The sequence below is a fragment of the Mirounga angustirostris genome, unplaced genomic scaffold (genome assembly GCF_029215605.1).
Source record: "Mirounga angustirostris isolate CCGP_5_RB_7025 unplaced genomic scaffold, mMirAng1.0.hap1 SCAF_10, whole genome shotgun sequence".
NCBI classification, from domain to species: Eukaryota; Metazoa; Chordata; class Mammalia; order Carnivora; family Phocidae; genus Mirounga; species Mirounga angustirostris.
The window spans coordinates 103616158-103639922 of record NW_026991718.1 but is presented as its reverse complement, the minus strand read 5'-3'; the positions used below and the strand labels follow the sequence as shown (position 1 = coordinate 103639922).

The following is a 23765-nucleotide window of genomic DNA, read 5'->3' as shown; positions in this document are numbered from 1 at the left end:
CAGGGAGCCTGCTTCTCCCTCTGACCCTCCTCCCTCTCATGCTCTCTCTCTCTCATTCTCTCTGTCTCAAATAAATAAATAAAATCTTTAAAAAAAAAGAAATATTGATTTTGGGGGGATTTATTCAGGAGTCTATTATAGACACAAAGTATTGAGGGTGGCTAGCAGCAATAAAAGGAATCAAGTTAGTCAGTTCAGAGAAAATGGCAGTGCAACCAGACACTGGGTTTGGAGATAGTAAGAGTGAAAACAGGCAGAACCCTGGCAAGGTTTATACTCACAAGAAGGAGTATTGTGGACTGTTTGGGTGGGGGGCAGGTAGGATATGATCAGATATCCCTAAGGGTCTCTGTTAGAATGCACTATCCATACTCTACCATTGTTTAACCTGGCAAAAGGTCACCAGCTCTAAATGGCAAATGATGAGTATGAAGTAAATGAAGTGAACAGTAGGAGTGGGGCTACATGAAGCTAACTTAACATCTTGGGAGGAGGTCTGGGTTGAGTGTGAGAGAGGTTTGGGCTGAATACAGAGGATAGGTCTTGAAAGTAAAGACAAGGGCGCCTGGGTGGCTCAGGTGGTTAAGCGACTGCCTTCGGCTCAGGTCATGATCCTGGAGTCCCTGGATCGAGTCCCGCATCGGGCTCCCTGCTCGGCGAGGAGCCTGCTTCTCCCTCTAACCCTCCCCCCTCTCATGTACTCTCTCTCTCATTCTCGCTCTCTCAAATAAATAAATAAATCTTTAAAAAAAAAAGAAAGTAAAGACAAATATGACTCAGGCATATACAAGGCTAACCTGAACTTACCGGAGAGAGCTTCCAAGAATTGCTGCCCTGTGGCTGCTTCTGGTGACATTTTCAGATTTAATGTTAATTAACAAATTACAAAGTTATCTACATTATATTGCCCTGCCTGTTCTGGCATTGTGATTTGGAAATAAGTTCCAGAAAATAGCATTGTAGAAGTGATAAGCTGAAGCCCACTCACCTGGGGCTCTCTCTGAGATGTGGAACACAGCGAGAAAATGAACACCCATGGGGGCTGGAGCCATGTGTGCCTTCTTGTGAGCCTCCATAGAAGAGGGACCCAAAGTCACACCTGATTGCATTTTTATAATGTCTGTTAGGAGATGTGAGTGGTGCATCCTTTGCTGGAGACTGACGTATTATCTAACATTGGAATCCTGACTTGCTATCTTTAAGACCTAAATTTTCCATCCACAAAAGCTCATTTCTCTTCCCTAAACTCTCATAAAATCAATAGATGACTATTACTTCAAAATATTTTATGTCCTTAGACATAGGTATTCGTATTTTTCCACCTATGTGCATTTTAGAACTTTAAAGTAATAAGTGTAAAAGGCAAATGAAGTGGAAAAATATGTGCATTTTAGGACTTTAAAGTAGTAAGTGTAAAAGGCAAATGAAGTGGAAAAATATGTGCAACACATAGAAAAGGGTTAATTCCTTAATATATCAAGAGCTCTCACTTATCAATAAGACGAATGCGGGGGCGCCTGGGTGGCTCAGTCGTTAAGCGTCTGCCTTCGGCTCGGGTCATGATCCCAGAGTCCTGGGATCGAGCCCCGCATCGGGCTTCCTGCTCAGCGGGAGGCCTGCTTCTCCCTCTCCCACTCCCCCTGCTTGTGTTCCCTCTCTCGCTGTCTCTCTCTCTATCAAATAAATAAATAAAATCTTAAAAAAAAAAAAAAGACGAATGCTACCACCCTAATTGGAAAGTGTGCAAAGGACATATGGTTTAATAAAATAAAAAGGGCCTAAAAACATATAAAAGTAACTTCACCCACCCTAGTAATAATAATGTTAATTAAAGCAGGAAGATTTATTCATGTCTATCAGATTAACAGAGATAATTTGACAGTATCCAGTGCCAGTGAGGATGAAATAGGACCATCAGTGAGGGTCCTCATTGTTACAAACTTTCTGGAAGTCAATACTCTATATCACTTTCTCTAAAGAGAAAAAAATAAAGAAAGGAAATCCTGAAATATTAATGTAGGCTATTTCTTGGTTGTGAGATTATGGGACATTTTCTATATTTTCCATATTTTCCACAGGAAGAATTCATCATTGCTATAGTTAGGAACACATATCTTAAAGTTCCTAAAGAGTGAGAATCCATTGGTAAACTAACCTCTTTTGAGATTTTAAAAAAATGGCTACAAAGGGTATATACATGGTACCACGACCATGTATATATACCCATGTAGCTAGTGTAGCACAAGGCTTTGGAATCTGCTAGAATTCAAATCCCAGCTCTGCCATCAACCTGCTGTCTGTGACCCTGGGCTAGTCACTTCACCTGAGTCCAGATTTCCTCGTGGCCATGGCAATAACATCTTTCTGTCTCACAGGTTGGTTGTGTGACTCAAGCCAGATCAGTGCTTAGCATGGGGGCTGATCTGCATGAGGCACCTTACAGAAGTAGCAGCCATACACGCATAGACGAAGAGCAGAAGGAAGGATTGTGGGAGCATGGTTTTTGTATTTATATTTTCAGTGCTTTCTGATGTCCTGAACTGTACAGGTAATATTTTTGAAATGGGAAGTAAACGTTACACAGGAGAGAAGGAGTGATCTGAACACACCATATACCTCATTAAAAAGCAGTTCTCGCCTCTGTTGCTTTCGGAGGTCCATCTTCTTCACGGCAACTTGTTTCCCCGTGTGTTTCTCGGTGGCGATGCACACAATGCCGGTTGACCCTTCTCCGATTTTGATAAAGTTGTCCAGGTATTCCCTGGGGTCTCCTGGGCTGACTACCAGCTGCAGAGCAGCCCGAAACTGTTCGTGGGATACCCTGGAGGGCTGCTGGTCTGAAGAGGAACCCCAGCTGGGTGGGGGGTAGGTGCTGGATGAGATACTCAGGGAGCTCAGGTAAGAAGCCGTGGAGATGTACTGGGAACTGGTCTGCAGGGAGGGGTGGTGGTACAGGGTGGCTTTGTGGTACCCAGATGGGTACTGGTGGCTGCTTGAGGAATAGCCCGCTTTGCTTTGACTTTGAGGTAGTTTGGCGGGGCCCCTGGGGTAGGTGTCAGACCCTGACAGTGGAGGGCTGAGGACCATCTGTGCTCGATCGTAATCCACCTGGGAAGACAGACACAGATGGAGAATATTCACATGCTAGATCTGAATGCCGCAGTGAGCCAAGCCACAGCTGGCCTGAATGAAGAGCACCGTGCACGATACGGTTGTGGGTGATGCTTACCTTGTGAGGTCTGAGGTTGCTCCTGCTTCTACCCTTTACCCTATGACCTCCCCACCCAGCTGTTTTCTTCCGCCTTTCCCTACTAAAATCCCCAGAAGCAGGGACGCCTGGGTGGCTCAGTCAGTTAAGTGGTTAAGTGTCGGCCTCCGGCTCAGGTCATGATCCCAGGGTCCTGGGATCGAGTCCTGTATTGGGCTCCTTGCTCAGCAGGGGCTCCCCCCTTGCCCACCTCTGCCTGCCACTCCCCCTGCTTATGCCCTCTCTCTCTCTGAGAAATAAATAAAATCTTAAAAAAAAAAACCAAACAAACCCAGAAGCAGACTATGAGACCTGAATTTAAATGCAGTGGTGGGAGGTGATTCCAGGAGAAGTGAGACAAGGAAAGGGAAAACCAATAAAGGGTGAGTCATTGAGTATGATGGTTAATTTTATGTGTTTACTTGGCTAGGCTATGGCATCTGGTTGTTTGGTCAAAAACTAGTCTAGATATTACTGTGAAGGTATTTTTTTTTTTAGATATGCTTAACATTTAAATCAGTAGATTTTGAGCAAAGCAGATTGCCCTCCATAATGTGGGTACGCTGCATCCCATCAGTTAAAAGCTTTAAGTGAAAGGATTGATGTCATCCACGGAGGAGAGGCTCTCTCTGTGTACACAAACAGCCCCCGCCACAGGTTGTCTCTCTGGTGAACCCCAACATGTACAGCAAGTTACCAATCAAGCAACTGGAACCTAATACCACGAGGTAACTCTGCGCCCTGGGAAAGTATATTAAACATGTACCTTGGAGCTGTCCCATCTGAGGGGCCAAGAGCTGGGGTATTTATGCACCAGCTCCCTTCAAAACAGTTTAACATCTGCTTTCATGAATATTAATTTCCTGGCACTTCTGACTTGCCATGTCCTGGGCTGGTAGGCTCTAGTGGGAAGAGACAGCGCTTAGACCAGAATTTCTCAATCTTGGTACCATTGATTTTGGGGTCCAGATAACTCTCTGATGTGGGTGAATGTCCTGTGTGTTGCAGGATGTTCAGCAGCATCCCTGGACTCTACCCACTAGATGCCAGTAGCATCTACTAACTTCTGCCAGTTATGACCAAAAACATTTCTTGAGATGTTGCCAAATGTCCCCAGAATGTGGGCAAAATTGCTCTTGGCTGAGAACTACCGCTTTAGACAAAGGAAAGCAGTGTTGGCAGATAGAAACAATAGGTGATTAAGGGATACAGTTGGGGCACCAACTGTACTCTTTGCTCCTAGGAAAGGGCCTTCTCCCACTCATGTGAACCACAGGGAGAGTTTTAGTTAAAATGTGCCTTATCCAAGGTGTTATTTGGTATTTAGACCCTATTTTCTTTTTCAGGAATAAAAGATCCCACCTGTCATTAAAGGATGTTAGTCTTCAGTGAGAAATTTCATGGGTAGAATGCTTTCCCCATGCTTCTGAACTCATATGCTACAGGGGGGTATGTACTATCCACACACATAACCTAGCAGATATATGTAAAAGGGAAAATAGGCTCCCTGTCCTAAGCAGCTTTTCAGTGTGGACCATAAGGTAAACACATGCAATGTTCTCATCAAATAAGTAGAAATATAATTGAAAGTAGCCAACATTTGCAGGAGTGTGTGTGTGAAAGGAAATTTGGTCATCCCTCAAAAAGATTCTTGCAGAAAACATTCTACTCTAGTTATGAAGACTGGATTGAGGGAAATCAGTGGAGAATAGGGAGGGCAGACAGAGCAGGGATGGGGGGGAGTCAGTGAGAGGTTTATAGGACACTAGGTGTACATTCCAGTAATCACTCCCTGGGAGGGATCAGGAAGGACCTCTGACTAGCCCTGGAAAAACTGAGGTCATGTCTGGTAAATATACCACAGCATAACACATTCACCCCCTTGCCCAGGACAGAAGGCACTAATCAATCACTGCCCTCTTGTGTGATATTCTGATGACAACACAATGCTGTGTACACCAAAGATGTTCAAAAAAGATTTTTTGATTGGACTTCAGGCTCCTCTTAACACAGTACCCTAGGAAGGCTCTACCTCTCTACTGCAGTGTACATGAAATGACGTGGACATGTCCCCATGCCCCATCCACCCCAAGGATCTAGATCTACTCTAAAATGGTGGGTACTGGCCACATGTAGCTACTTAATTGAAATCAATAAAAAAATAAAATTAAAATAAAAAAATTCAGTTCCTCAGTCACATTAATCACATTTTAAGTATCTAGTAGCCACCACACTGGACAGCATAAACAACATTTCCACCATTGCAGAAAGTTCTATTGGGTGGTATCTTTCCAAATAAACCCAATGCTCCCATGCAGTACATTCATTAATTTATTTAGTCCACAAATTAATCCTTGAGCCACTATTATGTGCTAGGCACCATTTCAGGTGCCATGGGAAGGTCCAGCAATAATAGAAATGGATGGTATTTCTGCCCTCCTGGGGTTTACACATTCTAGAGAAGCAGACAGATAATAAACAAGAAAACCAATAAATGTATAGTATGCAGTCCAGTAGTAATAGAGATAGGAAGGGAAATAGAGGAAAGGGTTAAAATGAGTGAGGTGCCATCCTGGATGTGAAGGTCAAGGAAGGCATCTCTGAGAGTGTGCTATTGGAGGGATTAGGCGCAATGTCTATGTGGGGAGGGGTAGTCTGGGCAGAGGGCACAGCACCCACAGGGTTCTAGGCAAATACGGGCTTCACAAACAGCACAGAGGCTCTTTTGGTATGGAGGGGAGTCAGTTTGGAATGATGGCCAGAAAAGCAGCCAGAGGGATGATCATGTAGGTCATGGCAAGGGCACTGGCAGTCACTCCGAGTGAGGTGGGAACCACTGGAGTTTGCTGAGGAGAGAAGAGAGATATGAGCTTGATGTTGATCTCTGGATGCTGGAGGAGAAGAGACCTTTGTGGCAAAGGTGGAAACAGGGATGCCAAGTTAGCTTATTGTGGTCAATGTGAGTTGAGATTAGAAAGGGTGCTATAGTTGGAATAAGAAAAGCTGGGGCCCAGGGTAGGGTCTGAAGATAGAGCTGACATGATTTGCTGATGGATTGAATTAAAATGTGAAAGGAAAGAGTCAAAAGATTTTGGCCTGAGCAACAGGCCATTTAATGATATGAGGAGTAGAGGGGCAGGGGTAGGCTCGTGAAGTGTGGTAATCAGCCTCCATCCAAGATGGCACCTGAGGATCCTTGTGTAGTCCCCTCCTACACCATATCAGGCTCATCTGTGTGATCCAAAGAATACAGTGGAAGTGATAGCAAGTGCCTTCTGGGACTGAAAAAGATATTGTGGCTCCACTGCCCTCTCTCTTGGATCACTTGCTCTGACTCTCTCCGGCTGTCATGGCATAAGGACACTTAAGAATCTTACAGAGAGGTTCAAGTGCAAAACCTCCTGCCAAGTCAGAAACTGAGGCCTTCCACCAACAGCCATATGAACCATCCTAGAAGTGATCATCTGGCCCAAGTCAAGCCTTCAGAGGACTAGCCCTGGCAGACATCTTGACTGCCACCTCTTGAGAGTCTCAAGGCCGGAATCATCCAGCTAGTTTAGTCACAGGAAACTGACCCAAAGAAGCTGTGTGAGGTAATAAATGTTTATTATTATTTTAAATTGTTAAGTTTTGTGATAATTTGTTACACAGCAAGAGGTAACTATTACATGGTAAAGCCAAGAATTCCGGCATGGCCGTGTCAAGTTTGGGAGAACTATCAAGCATTCACGCAGAAATGTTGCTGAGGTGACTGAGACATGCTTTGAGTCCAGGAAAGAGCAGAAACAGATGACCCACACTTGAGATTCATTGGTGAGAATCATGCCATTAGTCGGTATTAAAAGCCATGCTGTTGCACGTGTAAGAGAAGGTCCAAGGACCCCAACACTCAGAGACCAGAAGCAGCAGAAGATGTTGCGTAAAGGAGCAGAGATGTGGCCAGTGATGTAGGAAACAGAGTAAGGGCCTAGGGGGTCCTGAAACCAAGGGAGGAAAACATTTCAAGAAGGAAGGAGTAATGAAGCAGGTCGGATGCCAGAGAGGAGTGAAGTAGGGTGGGGTATATTGCTCACTGGACCTGGCACCATGGTGGCCATCTAGAAGGCAGCAGGTGTCCCAAGCTCCTGCCCCATCACACAGCATGAGCAAATGTCTATTCCATGAGTCTGGCCACAAGAGCTGCACATAGTGGGCTCCTTAACATTGTTACCATGGCACCATTCTCACGTCTGCCCTGTTCATTGGCTCCCAGGTGACAGTGCAGCCCTTGCCAGTCTTGAGAACACCATCATCTACTCAGGTGAGTTCACCACTCAGACAGCCTTGCGCCAACCAGCAGGAACCAGCAGGAACCAGGATACTGCGAAGCCAGGGCCCTGTCCTGGTTGTACAGCAAGAGAACACATGCTTTTGAGGGACATACTTAGGGTTCAGTTCTGACCCTGATGACTTTGTCAACTCACTGAGCCTCTCTGAGCCTCAGGTTCCTTATCTGTAAAATGGGAATCATAAATACCTCCCTCACAGGGCTTTTAGGAGGCTAAACTGTGGCAACCTAGAGCAACCTGGTGTCTAAGAAAACAGGCTCTTGGTCTCAAAAACCTCGTCGGCCATTTACCAGTTGTGTGACTTCAGGCAAGTTATTCCAACTCCTGCGCTTCGGTTTTCTCGCCCGTAAAATGGGAGTTATAACAATAATAACTACTTCTTTAGGTCATCGTGAGCTCTAAAGGACTGAACACACATCAAAAGATTTGCATAGCGACTGGCCAATACATTCTAGGTATTGGTATCGTTATAGAAAGTCCTTAGCAGAGTGGGAATGTCAGAGAAAAATAAAGAGTAAAAAACACAAAAAACCAACCAGCTGGCATTTATTGAAGATAACGTACCGGTAGCATATGTATTCCTATACACTAATCCTCAAAACAATCAGAAAAGGTGCTTTTAATTATAATATATTGAGCACTGCATTGTAATTAAGATGCTGTATTTGAAATCACACTGATGTTTTGCTAAGTCCCTGGATCTGGATGACACACAGGGAAAACGGGGGCGTTTACGTGAGGTGCGGAAGGGGAAGAAGATGTCAGTGTAAATTAAACAACTGGGTTCTTCCCTTAAATTAAGTTTGAGATTAGCCAGGCCCAGGCTAATTACAAGGCCAGCGTGTGAGGCAAGTGGGGTCCATGACTTTTCCTTTTGAAAGTATTGTCCTGGGAGCTATCACATGGCAGCATCCCCCGGTCTTCTGTGGAGGATTTGCTCCTGTACTTTAAGCGAAATTGAATTCATTCCCCACAAGCATGTATAACTGATCTCTGAAGATATATTAAAAATAAGAAAGCTGTATCCAGGAGGAATTGCAAGCACCGCTCCACACTGCATCGGGCCACTTTTCTTCTTTATCGACTGTCAGCAGCATTATCAGAGTCTACTCTTGGCAGCCAGCGAGTGGCATAAAGAAGAGGAGCCTTGTCTGCGTGAATGGGACCATTTCCAGTCAGAGAGGGAAGGCTGAGTTGTTCACTGGGAGCTAAGCGTCTTGGAAATCAGGTCTTCGAGACAAAACCATGCTATTGTTTTTCATGGCGGCTGGTAAGAGGCATAGACTCAAAAAAAAGTGATGGATGAGGAGCAACCACTCTCACAAGAGACCATTTTTGGAACCAAACTCGAGGTGTACTTATGGAAGGAGAACTGACTGCCCCCAGTGAGAGAACATGCGGTCCTCCCTCCGGGCTTCCATCCATTCAAGGAGAAGATGGCAGACAAATAGCTGACTTTGGGAAGGAGAAGGGCATGAGTGACCCTGTTCAGGGCCACCACGTTGGCTTACTTATAGCCCTCAGTTGGGTCTTAATGACTCAACTGTGAGTTCCATGATGGTATTTCTAGCTTGCATATTTGTGGCACCCTCATTCTTTCTCTGAGAGTCAAGAAGGGGGCAATTTATCCCATTTTATTGTTGATAAAATGGAAGCTCAGGGAGGTGAAACTGCCCCTTTCTGCAATCCAAGGCAAATGGCCCCATACCCCCAAGAGGATTGCATAACACAGTTCTTCTGCTCAAGTCAGTCTTACACTCTCAGGGAGAGTGTCTAGATGTCCTAGGTGCTAGGCACACTGGCATGCTGCTTTCTTGCCTGCCTTGGCATTTCTACCACCAGCTGTCACCTCACCAGTCTGTATAATCAAGGCTGGGGCACTCACTCCTGGAGAAAATGCAGGAGCATGTCACTGGGAGCCAAAGTAGGGCCCCTTCCATTAACCAACTGCTCTGTTAGGAGTCAATCCTTGTAGGAGTGATACATATGAATGTTAATGATATTTGACATTCGCTGAGTGCTTTCCATGTGCCTGGGACTCTTCTCAGCACTTTATACATGTGAATGCATTTAAACCTCAAGTTACATAATGAGACAGGCCTCATAATTGTTCCATTTTACAGATAAGGAGACTGAGGCACAGAGAGTTTAAATGGCTCATGCAAAGGTCCCAGAGCTATTAAGAAGCAGAGTTGGGGGCGCCTGGGTGGCTCAGTCGTTAAGCGTCCGCCTTCGGCTCAGGTCATGATCCCAGGGTCTGGGATCGAGTCCCACATCGGGCTCCCTGCTCTGCGGGAAGCCTGCTTCTCCCTCTCCCACTCCCCCTGCTTGTGTTCCTGCTCTCGCTATGTCTCTCTCTGTCAAAAAAAATAAATAAAATCTTAAAAAAAAAAAAAAAAAGAAGCAGAGTTGGGATTAAATCCAGATAACGTCACTTTTGAACTTGGGCCTTTGGTATGTTCTCAGAGATATCCTTTAATGATAAGAAGGTAGACATGGTCAGGACAGAGGTGGGCATGGTGTGGAAAGACAACTACAGAGCAAAAGCCTGGTTAGTGTTTCCTTGGGGGCTCAGATGTCTGGGCAGCTGGGAGCAAGAAGCAAGAAATGCAAGGGCCACAATATGATGAACGATAATGCCTGGCTGGGAGGGGAGGGGTGGTGGTGAAAGAAAATTAAGTTGTTTTGTTTGAACAGTCTTGCTTTAGAGAAATCAGCTCCAAATACACAACAAAGAAATAACCATCACGGCAAAATGATGTACAGAATTCATCACTTTCATTTTTGCGTTGGCCAGACCAAAACTTTGTGTTCAGATACAATAATGCCCTTTCTTCCGCTAAGAAGCAAGCAAGCCCAAGCTTTCTTCTATAAGAAGGCTTCTTGGCCCTCTTACATGGCTCTTAAACTGTTATAATTACTTCATTGTCCTACCCTAAATTATCTTTCCTATGATATCCTATATTTGGAAGGGGGTGAAAAAAATCTGATGATTTTGTCCATATATATTGTCTTGCACAGACACATGCATGTTCGTGCACGTAAGCAAGACTTTCAAAGGAGGAAAGCTTGACCTGTGTGATCTTTTTTACAACCTGACTTACAAATATATTCTAGAAAAAAAAAAAAAGGAGTACATTTGAAGTATAGTATCTTGAGAGGGATGTAGGGTTTAATCGTTTAGCGAAACCACAATGCAGTGGAGTTGGCCAAGCGAGAGGTACAGGTATTTAACGAGCAAATCCAATGTACCTCCCACCACCCGCACCATTTCCAAAAGATCTATGTTTGTAGTTTACCTTTGAGGATCTTATTGCAAAGGCATGGGACAGGACTGGGAGCAGGGGTAGGAAAGCCACTACGCAGGAGGGAAAACAATAAAGAAACACCAGAAAGGTATTCTTCCCACCCCTCCCAAGAGAATGGCCGGGGGATTTTGTGAAAGAGTAACTTCACAGAAATGAGACCAGGGTCTACAGACTTTTCAGGGGATTTCCATATGGCAAGATGTAAGCAGGGAAGACTAGATCCTTTTGCAGATTATCCCCCAGCCTGCCAAACTGCTTAGCGGCAGTTCTAGAGGACAACTAACAGTCCCTGAAAATCAAATACATTCTGAAAAGGGATTCTCCCCACAGAAATCTTTAAAAATACTAAAAGAACATCTAAACAGTCTTGGTTTCCCTTCCTCTTTGAAACGGTTAATCACATATATTCATGGTTTAGTTTCCATTTTAGTTGCCTTTTAGCATACCATACAAATGAATTCTTAAAGGAATGTGCTTTTTCATGTCTCGATTCAAACCCAATCAAAAAATAAGGGCACAAAACAAACAAAAGGCTATATTATCTGGGAATAAATAATCCAGGGCTAACAACTCAGCTGGACTACCCTTCCACAATGGGCACAAAGCCTCCGAGGATAGGGTCAGACACGGGCTTGTGATGTATCAAAATTATAAATAATTATAGCAATGAGTTCATTTAATCAATCAATTTCACCAGTGGTACGCTGGGGTGGACAGGGCATAAAACTCCACACAGCTATCAATTGCTCCAATTACAGCTGGCTGTCAGCCAGAATTCCCCTGATCCATGTTCGTTAAGTGCACATTAATCTGAATTTGGCAGTGTAATCAAGGACCTAACTGAACTGTGAAATTGAATTCTGCAGTAGAACATCATTTGACCATTTTATGCCAAGGCTGGGGGAAAAAAAAAAGGTTTGGTGGGGGGAGGGCGAGAGAAAGAAAAGGAAAAAAAAAAATCCTGCTGCAGCATCTCTTTGTCACCGTGGCCTTCCGTACCGGTGACAGGGAGGCTGTGGCTAGATCATGCTGGACTGGGGCGCGGGGGGTGAGTGTGCGTCTGCGCCCAAAGAAGGGGGGCCGCAGACTGCTGGGTGAGAGATGTAGAGTCTCTCCTTCCAGTCCCCACAGAGCTACAAGGGATGGGAGGCGGCTGGTCGCAGTTGCTTGAGCGTGATGCTCCAATACACCTTTTCGGAGTACAACAAAGCAGAGACTGCTCCGCTCAAAAAGAAAAAAGCCAGGCTGGGTGTTGTTCGCTGTACATAAATCAACTGTGGGATAAAAGTGAATCACAGGCCTCTATTATCTGAGCAGGGAGAGGACATCTTAAATTGTCCTTGCTTAACTCGAAGGGAAAGATATGAGGACCAGCCTCAGCTTTGGGAAAGGAAAATGACTGCCTGTAGGAATTCCAGAGAGAATCCGTAACTAGCTTTCTCTGCAGGGACATTTTAGAGGCTGGCAATTAGGGGAAAGGGATTTATTCAATCCTGTGACTTGAATATGTATTTACTCTCCTGTGTCCCTCTGGTTGTATCTTGCTGTGCCAATTCTCCCTGCCTGCCGTGGGCAGGAATGCCCCTGATGGGGGCCGTTCCCCACCTGCCCTCAGGTGGGGGCAGCTTGCTGCATCCTAGTAAAACAACAGCTGCTGTTCCTGCTGGAGGCAAGGCTTCGACGAGTGCCCGGCCACGGTCAGTTTCCTCCGAATTACTTATTTTCATTTACAAAACAGAGTGGCCCTATTTCATAGATGACAAAGGGACACAGCCCACACTATGAGCTGCCATTCAATTTTGGTTCAGAGAGGCAAACCCATGCTATCACTGCCAAGGAACAGTGGTCATGAGCAGGACCTCCGGGCACCTAAAGAGTCAAGGTGTCTATTCAAGGTTCTAATGCAGAGGACTTGGGAAGCAGGTTAAGTTCTGGATAGTCAGACACTTGCTGGATTTCCAAATTGCACGCAGCAGAGAGCCATTCACCATATTTCGTGTTTTGCAAGGAAATCTCCCAAACCCTGACAGGGGCTTCCTAGTTAGGCATGTAGGAACTTTTACCTTGTGATGTGAAGTTAGGAGAGCCGTGCGTTTCTTTGCCTTACAGAATATATAGCAAATGGACGCTGAGAGAGTTTGGACAAGTGGCTTATGATCTGTACAAGTAGGCAAAGCCTAGTTAAAGAAATGAATGTCTGCACTCACTCAGCAGGCTCAAGCATACAGGTCTCTTCCTCCACCTCTGGACTGGTATATCCAATTAGCCCCCCACAGTTGCTGTCCCAACTCAAAGAATGCATCTTCTGTTCAAGAGCAGATTACTCTGACCTGAGATCTGCCATTGCCTGCAGCTGTGGGGGTGGGAGAGGCGGGTAGCTGTACCTCTGGGGACCAGCTCCCTGCTGCGGAATATGGTTCAAGTATGTCAGGGCCTCCAAGACAGCCGGGACAGATATTGCCAGGTCAGATTAATTTCATTTTAACTTGGTAATGGAAAACTCACTCATAATGACCAAAACACAATATACTTTGAACCACAGGAATATTCACGGGAAGATTTGTCCATTCTTATGCAAAGGACATGTAAAGCCTCCATCAGAAGGGACAGATGTTCGAGATGTTCTGAATCACCTCTTTGGATGTTTTATGAACCTTAATGAATATCCTATAAGTGCTTATATGTAAAGAAAAAAAAATCAAAATAATACCCATTGTCATATTAAGCAATTAGCACCTCTCCCTCCCTCCTTCCCTCTCTCTCTCCCCCAGACCTCTGATTTTTGTTGCAGCCCATAAGATTTCACAAGCACTGCCATTTTGTTACCCATTGGGCCCTACAGGATCTCTGACAGTGTTCGGCTGGGGTAAGGAGCTGCAGTTTTGTTCCTGAACCTCGGCTGAATCTGGGTGTGCAAGTGCCACAAAGAACAGTGAGTCATTCAGTTATTGGCACAGGAAGACTAAGCACACTGCCTCCACTGCTTTTTCCTTCCAGGGAAAGCGAAGTAACAGCTAAGCAGTGAAAAACCATTGTACTGGTGACCCCAGAAGAAAGATCTGGGGAATCGTGCCAGTTTTTCTTACACTCTTTGTCATCACTCAGGACCCTTTGTCACTGTGTCACCTCTTTGGGCTGTCCTGGGATGCAGCACTTGTCATTTTGCTGCCTGGGACACAGGAGATGGTGGGGGTAACATAGATGGGTTGGTTGGCAAGAACCATCATCCTAACGACAGATGTAGAGTTATGGACGACGCTTCTTGCTTGAATGCTGCTAGATATTCTGCTCTCTCTTAACATCTGACCTCTGTGGGAAGTCTAAGAATTTCATGCCCATTCTAGAGGGTAGAGTAAGCAGTAGGGTGGTGGGACTGGGGTCTTCAGGCTAGCTCAGTCACTCAGGCGTGGCAGGCTTTGAGGAAGTCACACGGCCACTCTGGCCTTGTGTGACCCGGATCTCTGAGGTGAGGATGGCAGAACTTATTAGTCTACACAGAATGGCTGTGAGGGCAAAGTCACATGGGACTTGTTCCCATATTTTGAGAATATGTAAAAGGTTACACAGAGAGGATGTTTCTATGGCTGGCGTTAGCAGACGTGGTGACATGTTTTCCAACCAGAAACATGCCGGGGAAGAGGGGCTAACACTGAGTGCCCACCGTGTGAGAACTCCTTTACATTTACTCATCTTTTTTCATCTGTAGAAGAAGGTCAAAGTAGTTATGGAAACACTCTACTTTACAGAGGAAGGAACTGAGGCACACACAAGATCATACAGCCAGTAAGTGTGTGAATCCAGGGAACAGGATTCTAGAACTTGTGCCCTTAATGTCTTCTGTAATGGGTGAGAACATCTGGATTGTCATTCATAAAACAGAATGAGACCATCACTCAAGGTAGAGTAAGCGCATATGAGAGTCTCAGGGATCTTTACTCTCAATGCCTCCTTCTGGCCTGTGGCCCCAGCTTTTCCCCCACAAATCACAGTCTGCGTGAGGCTAAGGAGCTTCTCGGAGGATCCCACCCTACCGAGAACTGAGAGAATCAAGTACATTCCCCGTGTGCCCCCAATCCATCTGTGACTCATCACGCATTCCTCACCAGTAAGGTGAGGCCTGCCTGCGGCATGAACATCTGGGCCCCAAGACCTCAGATCCATTTTTCTGCTCCTCAGTTTTCTTCCGGGGAAATAGGAATGTTCGGAAATATATAGACTCTGGAGTCAGATGGACCTAATTTTGGATCCTGACTCAGCTGTTTGCCTTCATATCCTTGGGAAGTCCGTAAAGAGTTAGCCTCTGAATCTTAGCTTTCTCACTGTAAAAAGGAGATAATCTTGAAGTCTTCCAGAATTGCCATGACGGCTAAATTGGGTAGTGTTTGCAAAATGCTTAGCTCGGTGCCTGGAACATGGTAACCCCCAGCTTCACGTCATAACTGTCACCTGTCCACATGCTACACATACAGATTCATGTGAGACTATGTGTATTCATAATTAGGCTACTGTAATTATTAACATAGTTAACCCTCACACAAGGTGATTTATCCCCATTTTACAGATGGAGAAGCAGAGTTAAGCAATTTACTCACCCAGTTATTAGTGGTTTATCTCTTGGGAGTTTAAGCCAGGCAGTTTATCTCTGGGACCCAGGCACTTTATCTCTAGGACCTACACCCTTGAATGCCCCAAAGCACTTGACAAATGGTTAGCTCTGGAACAGTGATTCTCAACTGGGGCTGACTTTGCTCCCTGCTTCCCCATAGGTCATTTGATGGTGTCTGGAAATATTTTGGATGTTACAGGAAGGGACGCTATTGGCACTTAGTGATAGAAGCCAGGGATGCTGCTCACCATCCTCCAGTGCACAGGATGGCCCCCCACAACTATTAGGCCCAGCATGTCCACAGTATCCAGGCCGAGAAACCCCACTATTGAGTGGGACAGGACCACACACCCCAAGGAAACTTCATGGCTGCAGGTATTTAAAGGAGCTTGTAAGAAGGCAAGTGCAAGGCTTGGTGCCTGCAGAAGCTATTCCTGGGCCACTGGGGATGTGTCCAATATCTGGCGAAGGGTTTGAGCCCAGAGAGCCGGATCCCAGCTCGGCTATGAGCTCTGCTGACTGACCGGGCTGTCTCTGAGCCCCTCAGAGCCCCCAGATTCCTTAGAGGCACAAAGCACGCAAGAATTCCTGCCTTCCAGGACTGTGAGGCTCAACAAGGCAACAAGAGTGTCTGGCACACAGCGAGTGCTTAGTGAGCTGGCAGAACTGTGATTACACAGGGGGGCTTCCCAGCGGCTGGAGCCAGAGCAGGGCATGGATTGCTGGGTCAGCACCAACACACGTGAGCTGGAGGCTGCCTGCTCCCTGAAGAGCACAGGAATGAGCAAAATCAGATGCCTGGTGACACTGTCTCTAGCCAGTTTCCCTCCCTGTAAAGCAGACTTGTCTGCAGGGGACGGTGGAAAGCATTCACTCTCCACATCAGGCTGTTTTTGGAGTTGTGTGGTGTGGATGGATTTTGGTTGGCATTATTTGTTGCACAAGGTTTTATCTGCCCAGCCCCAGCCCCAAACTTTCAGAAGTAGGGAGATAGATGCCATACCTACAGATTTATAACATCCTTGATTCCTGTCATGTCAACAGGAAAATTAGGTAGATAATGCTGGAGGAGTTTTTTCTGTGGGTTAAGAGTAGTTTTTCTCCGTCAGGCCAAAATATAAAACTGGTGTCTGTCTCTTTTTCACATACACACATCCCTCCCTCCTTATTTTTGCTCTGTCTGGAGACCCACACAAATTTCATGCTTTCTCTTATTATTTGAAACATGAACATTACCCACCAGCCTCTAGGACTTTCCATGAGGCAAAGCCAAATTATCTGAGTCGTGATCTCTATTTCTTCCCTCAGCAGGAAATCCAAATGTGATTGGTAGATTTTTTAAGAGTACATTTCTAAAGTCACAGGCACCTAAGTCTTTTTAGAGAGATGTTATATTTTTAATCAAGTAAACATTTTAATTACCAACATGCCTCCCACCTCCTACCCTCCCACTAACCCTGCTTGTGATTTTCTCATGGGTCTCCTGTGAAATGGAACAGCAGCCCTTGATTATAAGGGCTGAAAAACTCTTGGTAGACATTCCCAAGGGTAAGTATGTTAATTTTTTTTCTGAGCTACAATAGCTTTCTGCATTGTTTCTGGGTTTAACAAAACCAGATTTCAGAGCAGGTCTGCTTTGCTTTCTATTTGGAAGTCTGTAGGAAGAGAGATCTAGCTAGGAATGAAGAAATCTATCCCCTCCCTCCATCCTCTTCCTATTCTTCTACTTAGCCTAGAATTCTGGTGGCCACTGGGGCTTCTCCTGAGTTTTACCGGCAAATGCAATTGAGCCCCTTAAATAACGTATGCCCACATAAAGGGAAAAATACTGGAGTAGGAGAAACATCAGACCTGAATTTTGTCCTTGTTTTGCAACCAACTAACTATGAAACCTTAAGTGTGCTACATGACTTTCTGGCCTTAGTTTCTCCTTCTGTGAGATGAGTGTGCAGGGATTGCTGGGGGGTTATATTAAATCCCAAATGCCTCTAGGGATTAGGCTAATGGGAAAAATGAATGAAGTGGGTTGGGCAGGGCCGGTCCCCTCTAATGGGGAGACTTTGTCTCCAGCCAATTCCATTTCCAATGCTAGGTGAAAATGTGGGCCTAGGGATATCAGATCATGCCATTTTTTTTTTTCAAGAGAAGCCTAAAACCCAGAAGTTGAAGATTCTAAGTGAAATATCTTGATTTTTCAGAAGTTGGTAATGACTATTTGGTGGAGGCACCAGGTCAATGGGCCAAATATGGCCCCAGGGCTAAAACATTATTGCCTCTGGACAGAACTTTCTCTATGATCTTGACCCAAACAGCTTCCTTCCGTAAGTGTTCAAATATATCACACACACAAAAAATCATATTTGACCCTAAATAGCCAAAGCAATCCTGATAAAGAAGAACAAAGCTTCCTAATTCCAAACTATATTATAGAACTATAGTGATCAAAATAGTATGGTACTGGCAAAAAAAAAGCAGACTCAGAGATCAATAGAACACATTAGAGACCAGAAATAAACCTACATATACATAGTCAATCAATTTTTGACAAAGGAGCCACGAATACACAAATGCAGAAAGGTCAGTCTTTTCAATATACGGTGCTGTGAAAATTGGACAGGCACGTGTAAAAGAATGAAACTGGACCCCTGTCTTACACCACATACAAAAATTAACTCAAAATGCATTGAAGACTTGAATGTAAGCCCTGAAACTATACAATTCCTAGAAGAAAAATAGGAGGTAAGTTCCTTGGCATTGGTCTTGGCAATGATTTTTCATCTTTGACACCAAAAGGCAACAATATCAAAAGTAAACAAGTGGGACTACATTGAAATAAAAAGCTTCTGTGCAGCGAAGGGCAAGATCAGCAAAATTAAAAGTCACCGATGGGATGGGAGAAAATATCTGCAAACCACATGTCTGTTAAGGGGTTAAAAAACATATAAGGAACTCATACAACTCAATAGAAAAAAAAAAAATCCCAAATAACCCAATCAAAAAATGGACAAAGAACCTGAAAACACATTTTTCTAAGGATGATATACAAATGGTCAACAGGTACATGGAAAGGTTCTAGACATGACTCATCATCAGAGAAAAATCAAAACCACAATGAGATATCCCCCCACACCTGTTAGAATGGTTATTATATTAAAATTTAACCTTAAAATGAACTTTATTAAAAGCTTACCATGTAATCCTGACTTTTTTTTTCCTTTTCAACAGATCCTTGTAAACTTTGCCAGAATGCAGGAACCACTGTATTCCTCCATCTAATGGCTTACAATCATATGCTTCTTAACAGAGGACTTAGTATAATATGAGCACACAATATTTATTAGTAGTATATCAGGATAGCTTTCAAATAAAGAACTTTTTTTTGCCTTTCAATCAGAAACCCTGTAGGAGATCTCCAAAGACTTTGATTTTAATGAATAAATGTGCCTTGCCCTATATCCTCTGGCCTTGGGGCTTGTGGCTGGAAATCAGGTAGGGTTTCAATATGGATTCTCACTTAAAAGGCAAACCATCACATTAGAATCTGACTACGTGAGAAGGTCATGCTAGCACCACCTTTGTGGGGTGCATGCACACCGGAGGGAAGGAGGCAGTGAACGTTACCTTTGGAATGCACATTGTGGGCTCGGACAAGCGAGGGTAGGTGTAGGAGTTGTACGAGTGTCCTTGGGGGTGGGTTTTAAATGCACTGGCTCCGAAGGGCATCATCGGTTCCTGGAGCCCCGAGCCTGACCTGGACCTCTGCCGCATGGTAGGCTGAGGGCTGGTCTGATTCAGGTAGGACGACTTTGGCCTCCTATCATAGTCATCCAGGCTGGGTCCCCACTCGCTTTCGCTGAACACCAGACTCTCCTTGGAGCACCCACTGGTGCCTGCAGTTCGAGAAGGCGTGAATTGGAATGGATAATCTAGAGGGGAACTGCTTGAGGCTCTCTGGTACTCCCACTTGAGGTCGCTGTATTCACTTGGTTTACTTAGTGAGTCCAAGTGTGCGTGATAATCAAGGGGAAATCTGGCGAGATCGGACTTCCAAGGCTTCATCTCAGGATAGTGGGCCTCCCCGTGTTTGGTCTTCGTGACGTGCCCATTTTGCTTGGCCACATGGCTGCTCTTATAAAATGGATCCAGGTCGTCGCCATAGAGACTTTTCTCTCGATACTTCTCAGTCGGGTAGTCAGCAGTGGTATCGGATTCGCTGGAATACTGTGAGAAGGTGATGAAGCCATTTTCTTCCCGATGGCCTTGACCGTGGCTGGAGGCTCCCTGGTCTGGGGTGGGAGGGCTTTCCTTCCTTAGGGAGTTGGAGCGAGTCACGGAAATGTTGTCAAAGTCCTCCAGCAGGCCGTTGATGGAGGTTTCCTTGCACGGTTTATTTCCTCTAACGATTGTCTGGGAACAGTAAAGGGAATGCCATTTAAAGAAAACATTTCATGCTTTCAAACTGATGTTGGAATCCCGCCCCTACTCCATCTAATTTAAACCACAGAGGAAAAAAGACCCCAGGAACGTCCCCTAAAAAAGTGATAATAAAAAACTGTTGACTGATTTCAGTCGTGAAATAAGTCAAATATTCTTAAATTGCAAATAATCTTAAATTGCAAATTTTCTTTTACCTATCTCAATAGAGAGATCAATTAAATATCAGAAAGCCATTTAGAAGACTGTATAAGCAATCGTCTTATTTACCAGTTTAGGGGAAACCTCCTCCCCACCCCTTCCCAAACCCTAACCACCTAACAATAAGATGATTATAATTTTAAGTCTATAACTCATTAGAAAAAGCATATTATTTTTTACATCCATTATTCAGATTATTTGCAAAACCAGCAAACACCGTCACTTGAGGATTAACATACCCAGAAATGGGCACACATTTTTTCTTTTTTTACCCTTTTATAGAAGACATATGAAAACTGAGGTTACCAGATTTTATGGAAGAGGAAGGCATTTTCTGAACTGTAAGTAAGGAACAGCATGAAGATTACTTGTGAGATTTTATTTGTGATCACATGTGATCTTCTCATTAAGCATCTAACAGTATTACTTGCTAGAGCCACACTTCCGTATCATCATCGCTAACGTCTGATGGCTTAGCAATTGATGTAGTCGTACTTGAAATCTTAGTGACAAACTGCCAAGCCCAAATGTTACCTTTAATGAACCTAAATAACACTGGAATACCAGGAACAGAAAGAAATCACAAACCACTTACAAAGCCAGTCAGCTGTGCCTTGACAATGACAAGGTTTGCTGCAAAATATGATGGGGGGTGGGGATCAAAGTGTTGTGACTCCAGACTTCCAGGATTTTAAGAGAAAAATACCTTTGAGCAAGTAGCAAAGGAGTTCAAAATCATCTCAGTAGAACAGAGGCTTTCAAACTAGAGGACAAAGTCAAAGCGGTCCTAGAGCATACGCTTTATAGATCAGTGCTTCCCAAAGTCCCCCCAGGATGAAAGACAAGGTTTTGTTTTTTTCCATCCAATCAGTCCAGGATGAAGACTTTTGGTCTGTACCCTTTTCTTTTAAATAAACTTTCAATTCCGGAATGGTTTTAAATGAACAGAGAGGTTGCAAAGAGAACATACAGAGCTCTCATATATCCCTTACTGTACTGTTAACATCTTACACTGCCATTAACTAAACTCCACAGTTTATATGAATTTCATTAGCTTTTTCCCTAGTGTTCCAGGGTCCCATCCAGGATATCTTGTACTTATTTGTCATGTCTCCTTAGTCTCCTCTGGTCTGTGATAGTTTCTCAGACTTTCCTTGTTTTTGGATGACCTTGCCAGTTTTAAGGAATAGTGGTCAGGGGCTCTGCAGAATACCCTCAACTACGAAATTCTGATGTTTTTCTCGTGGTTAAACTGAGGTTATTGGTTTGGAAGGGGTGCGGGGAGATCACAGAGTAAGGTACCAATTTTATCACGTCATATCCAGCGTGCCTGTCTTCAACATGGCTTATCACTGCTGATGTTGGCCTTGGTCACCTGGCCCAGGGAGTGCTCACCAGGTTTCCACACTATAAAGTTACATTCTCCTTCCTTCCCTGCTTTCCAAACTATACCCTTGGAAGTAAATCAGTCTCCCTCCCTGAGAAGGGGTATCTATATAACGTATGCGGAATTCTGCACAGGAGACTTGCATCCTATTTATTTATTCAATCATTTAGTTGTGTCAGTATGGATAGAATCATGGATATTTGTTTTATACTTTGGATTATAATCCTAAAATATACTTTGGTTTTGTTTTGTTGCTCTAACTGTTCTAGCTTTAGTTACTGAGAGCTCTTTCAGATGGGCTGCCCTGTCCCTTTCATAAGCCCCCATCCTCTTATTTTTTGAGCCCTTCCTCACTTCTTTGGTGCTACAAGATGCTCCGGGTTCATCTTGTCAGTTCCCTGAGCTTGCCCTAAAATCAACCACTTCTCCAAGGGGCCTGGTTCCTTGAACTGGATAATGATATTAGAAACTAATATCTGGATGCTGGATGTGCTCACTGCTACTGGGGTGACCCTGTTTCCAGGCCCTCTCAGTGAACAGAGCCAGGCGATACATGGATACACACACTTCCCCTGGTATGCACACACATCTCTAAATATATCTGTCCATCTGTAACTGTATTAAGCTAAACATGAATTCATACTGTTGTCTCTGAATCTCATCTAGGGTACCACATAGTTCATTCTAGCTTTCCCTCATATTTGTTGGTGAAAGCCCTGGATCTTCATCTGCCATTCTTTTGGTTATTCAATCCCAGTATACTGATAGAGCAGTTTCAGAATCATTACCCCATACCACAATGGGAAACACTGTTGCCAGCTAGAGTACAGTGTTTAGTATGGTTTTTTTGGACGTTGGGCTTAAAGTTTCCATTCAAAGAAAGCCCTGTTCTCCAAAGTTACTTAGGTTAACACCCCCTTCAATGACATTATATCAAACAAGTATAACAGTTACATTCTTCTGCCACAGTTTGTATTCCATCCTGGGATCCTCTTGATCTCCTGATTGGCTGAAAAAATTACTCTTTGTGCTGGAAAGTTCTATGGGTACTGACAAATGCGAAGCATCATGTATTCACCATTACAGGGTCAAAATCTCCTTCCCCTTCAAAATCTCCTGAACTTTCCCCCAGTCAGACACCACCTCCTCCCCAAACCTTTGGTATACTTTCATCCTTATAGTTCTGCCTTTCCTGAATATCATATGAAGGGAATCAAACAGTCTGGAGCCTTTTGGTCTGGCTTCTTTCATTTATTATAATGCATTTAAAGTTAATCCAGGTGGTTCTGTGAATTAATAGCCAATTTTCCCCCTATTCTTCCCCCCCCCCCATTCTTCTTTAAAAATCACTGAACGGTATTCCATCATATGGAGTGTTAGGATTGCTTGTGGAGGAGGGGTCTAAATGGATTGATTGTCCAACTAGGTGATGTTCTGTGTGAGCATCCCCCAGAGAGAAAAAGAACCTCCTGTCATATATACATCTGGACCTCTTCTCAGAGCAAGAACATCTACACCCACCCCAACAGATGAACTTGGGAAAAGCAATACCTTGAACAGGGAAAGGTAAGCACAGGGAAGAGAAAAGGAGGAAATGGACATCTTCTGATGCATTAAGTATGAATGCTAGTAACTCATCCTCAAAACTCTCAAGTCTATCTGAGCAGCTTCCAACTGCATTTCAGTTGTATCTTACCTGTTTATCATTTCTCTTTCTATTTGCTCAGGGTGTTCTTCAAACTCTCTTAGACATAGGTACTGTTACTTTCTGTGGATTTAACAACTGGCTTCCTCTCTTCTTCAATAATGCTTTGTGCAAATTTTTTAAAAAGATTTATTTATTCATTTGAGAGAGAGTGAGCGAGTGCATGAGCGAGGTTAAGGGCAAAGGGAGAGGGAGAGAGAGAATCCTAAGTAGAGTTCCCGCTGAGCAAGGAGTCCAATGCAGGGCTCGATCCCATGATCTGACATCATGATCTCAGCCAAAATCAAGAGTCGAATGCTCACCTGACTGAGCCAGCCAGGCGCCCCATGTTTTGTACAAATTTTTAAGAAAATAGTATTAATCTGTTTATATCACAGTGGACCAACTAAAAGTCTTTTTAGCCACCATTCTGGACAGAGATTATACTCTTGCACATTCCTATTCTCTCTCTTTATCAATAACTGGCAGATTACTCAATGAAATGTTCTCAGGAATTCATGTCTTCCCCCAAAATAGCTTCCTGGTATTTCTAATCCTGGGCATTCATAT

At 44.2% G+C, this 23765-nt stretch overlaps 1 protein-coding gene across 1 annotated transcript in view; it reads right to left on the bottom strand.

Annotated features, from left to right (window-relative positions):
- Positions 1-23765, bottom strand: part of PAK5 (p21 (RAC1) activated kinase 5) — a 296814-nt gene that overhangs the window by 22931 nt on the left and 250118 nt on the right. The window contains exons 4-5 of the mRNA XM_045885402.1: positions 19111-19896; positions 2617-3108 (exon numbers count right to left, since the gene is read on the bottom strand). Of these exons, the coding sequence (XP_045741358.1) occupies positions 2617-3108; positions 19111-19896 (1278 nt within the window). The remainder of the gene's footprint in view (positions 1-2616; positions 3109-19110; positions 19897-23765) is intronic.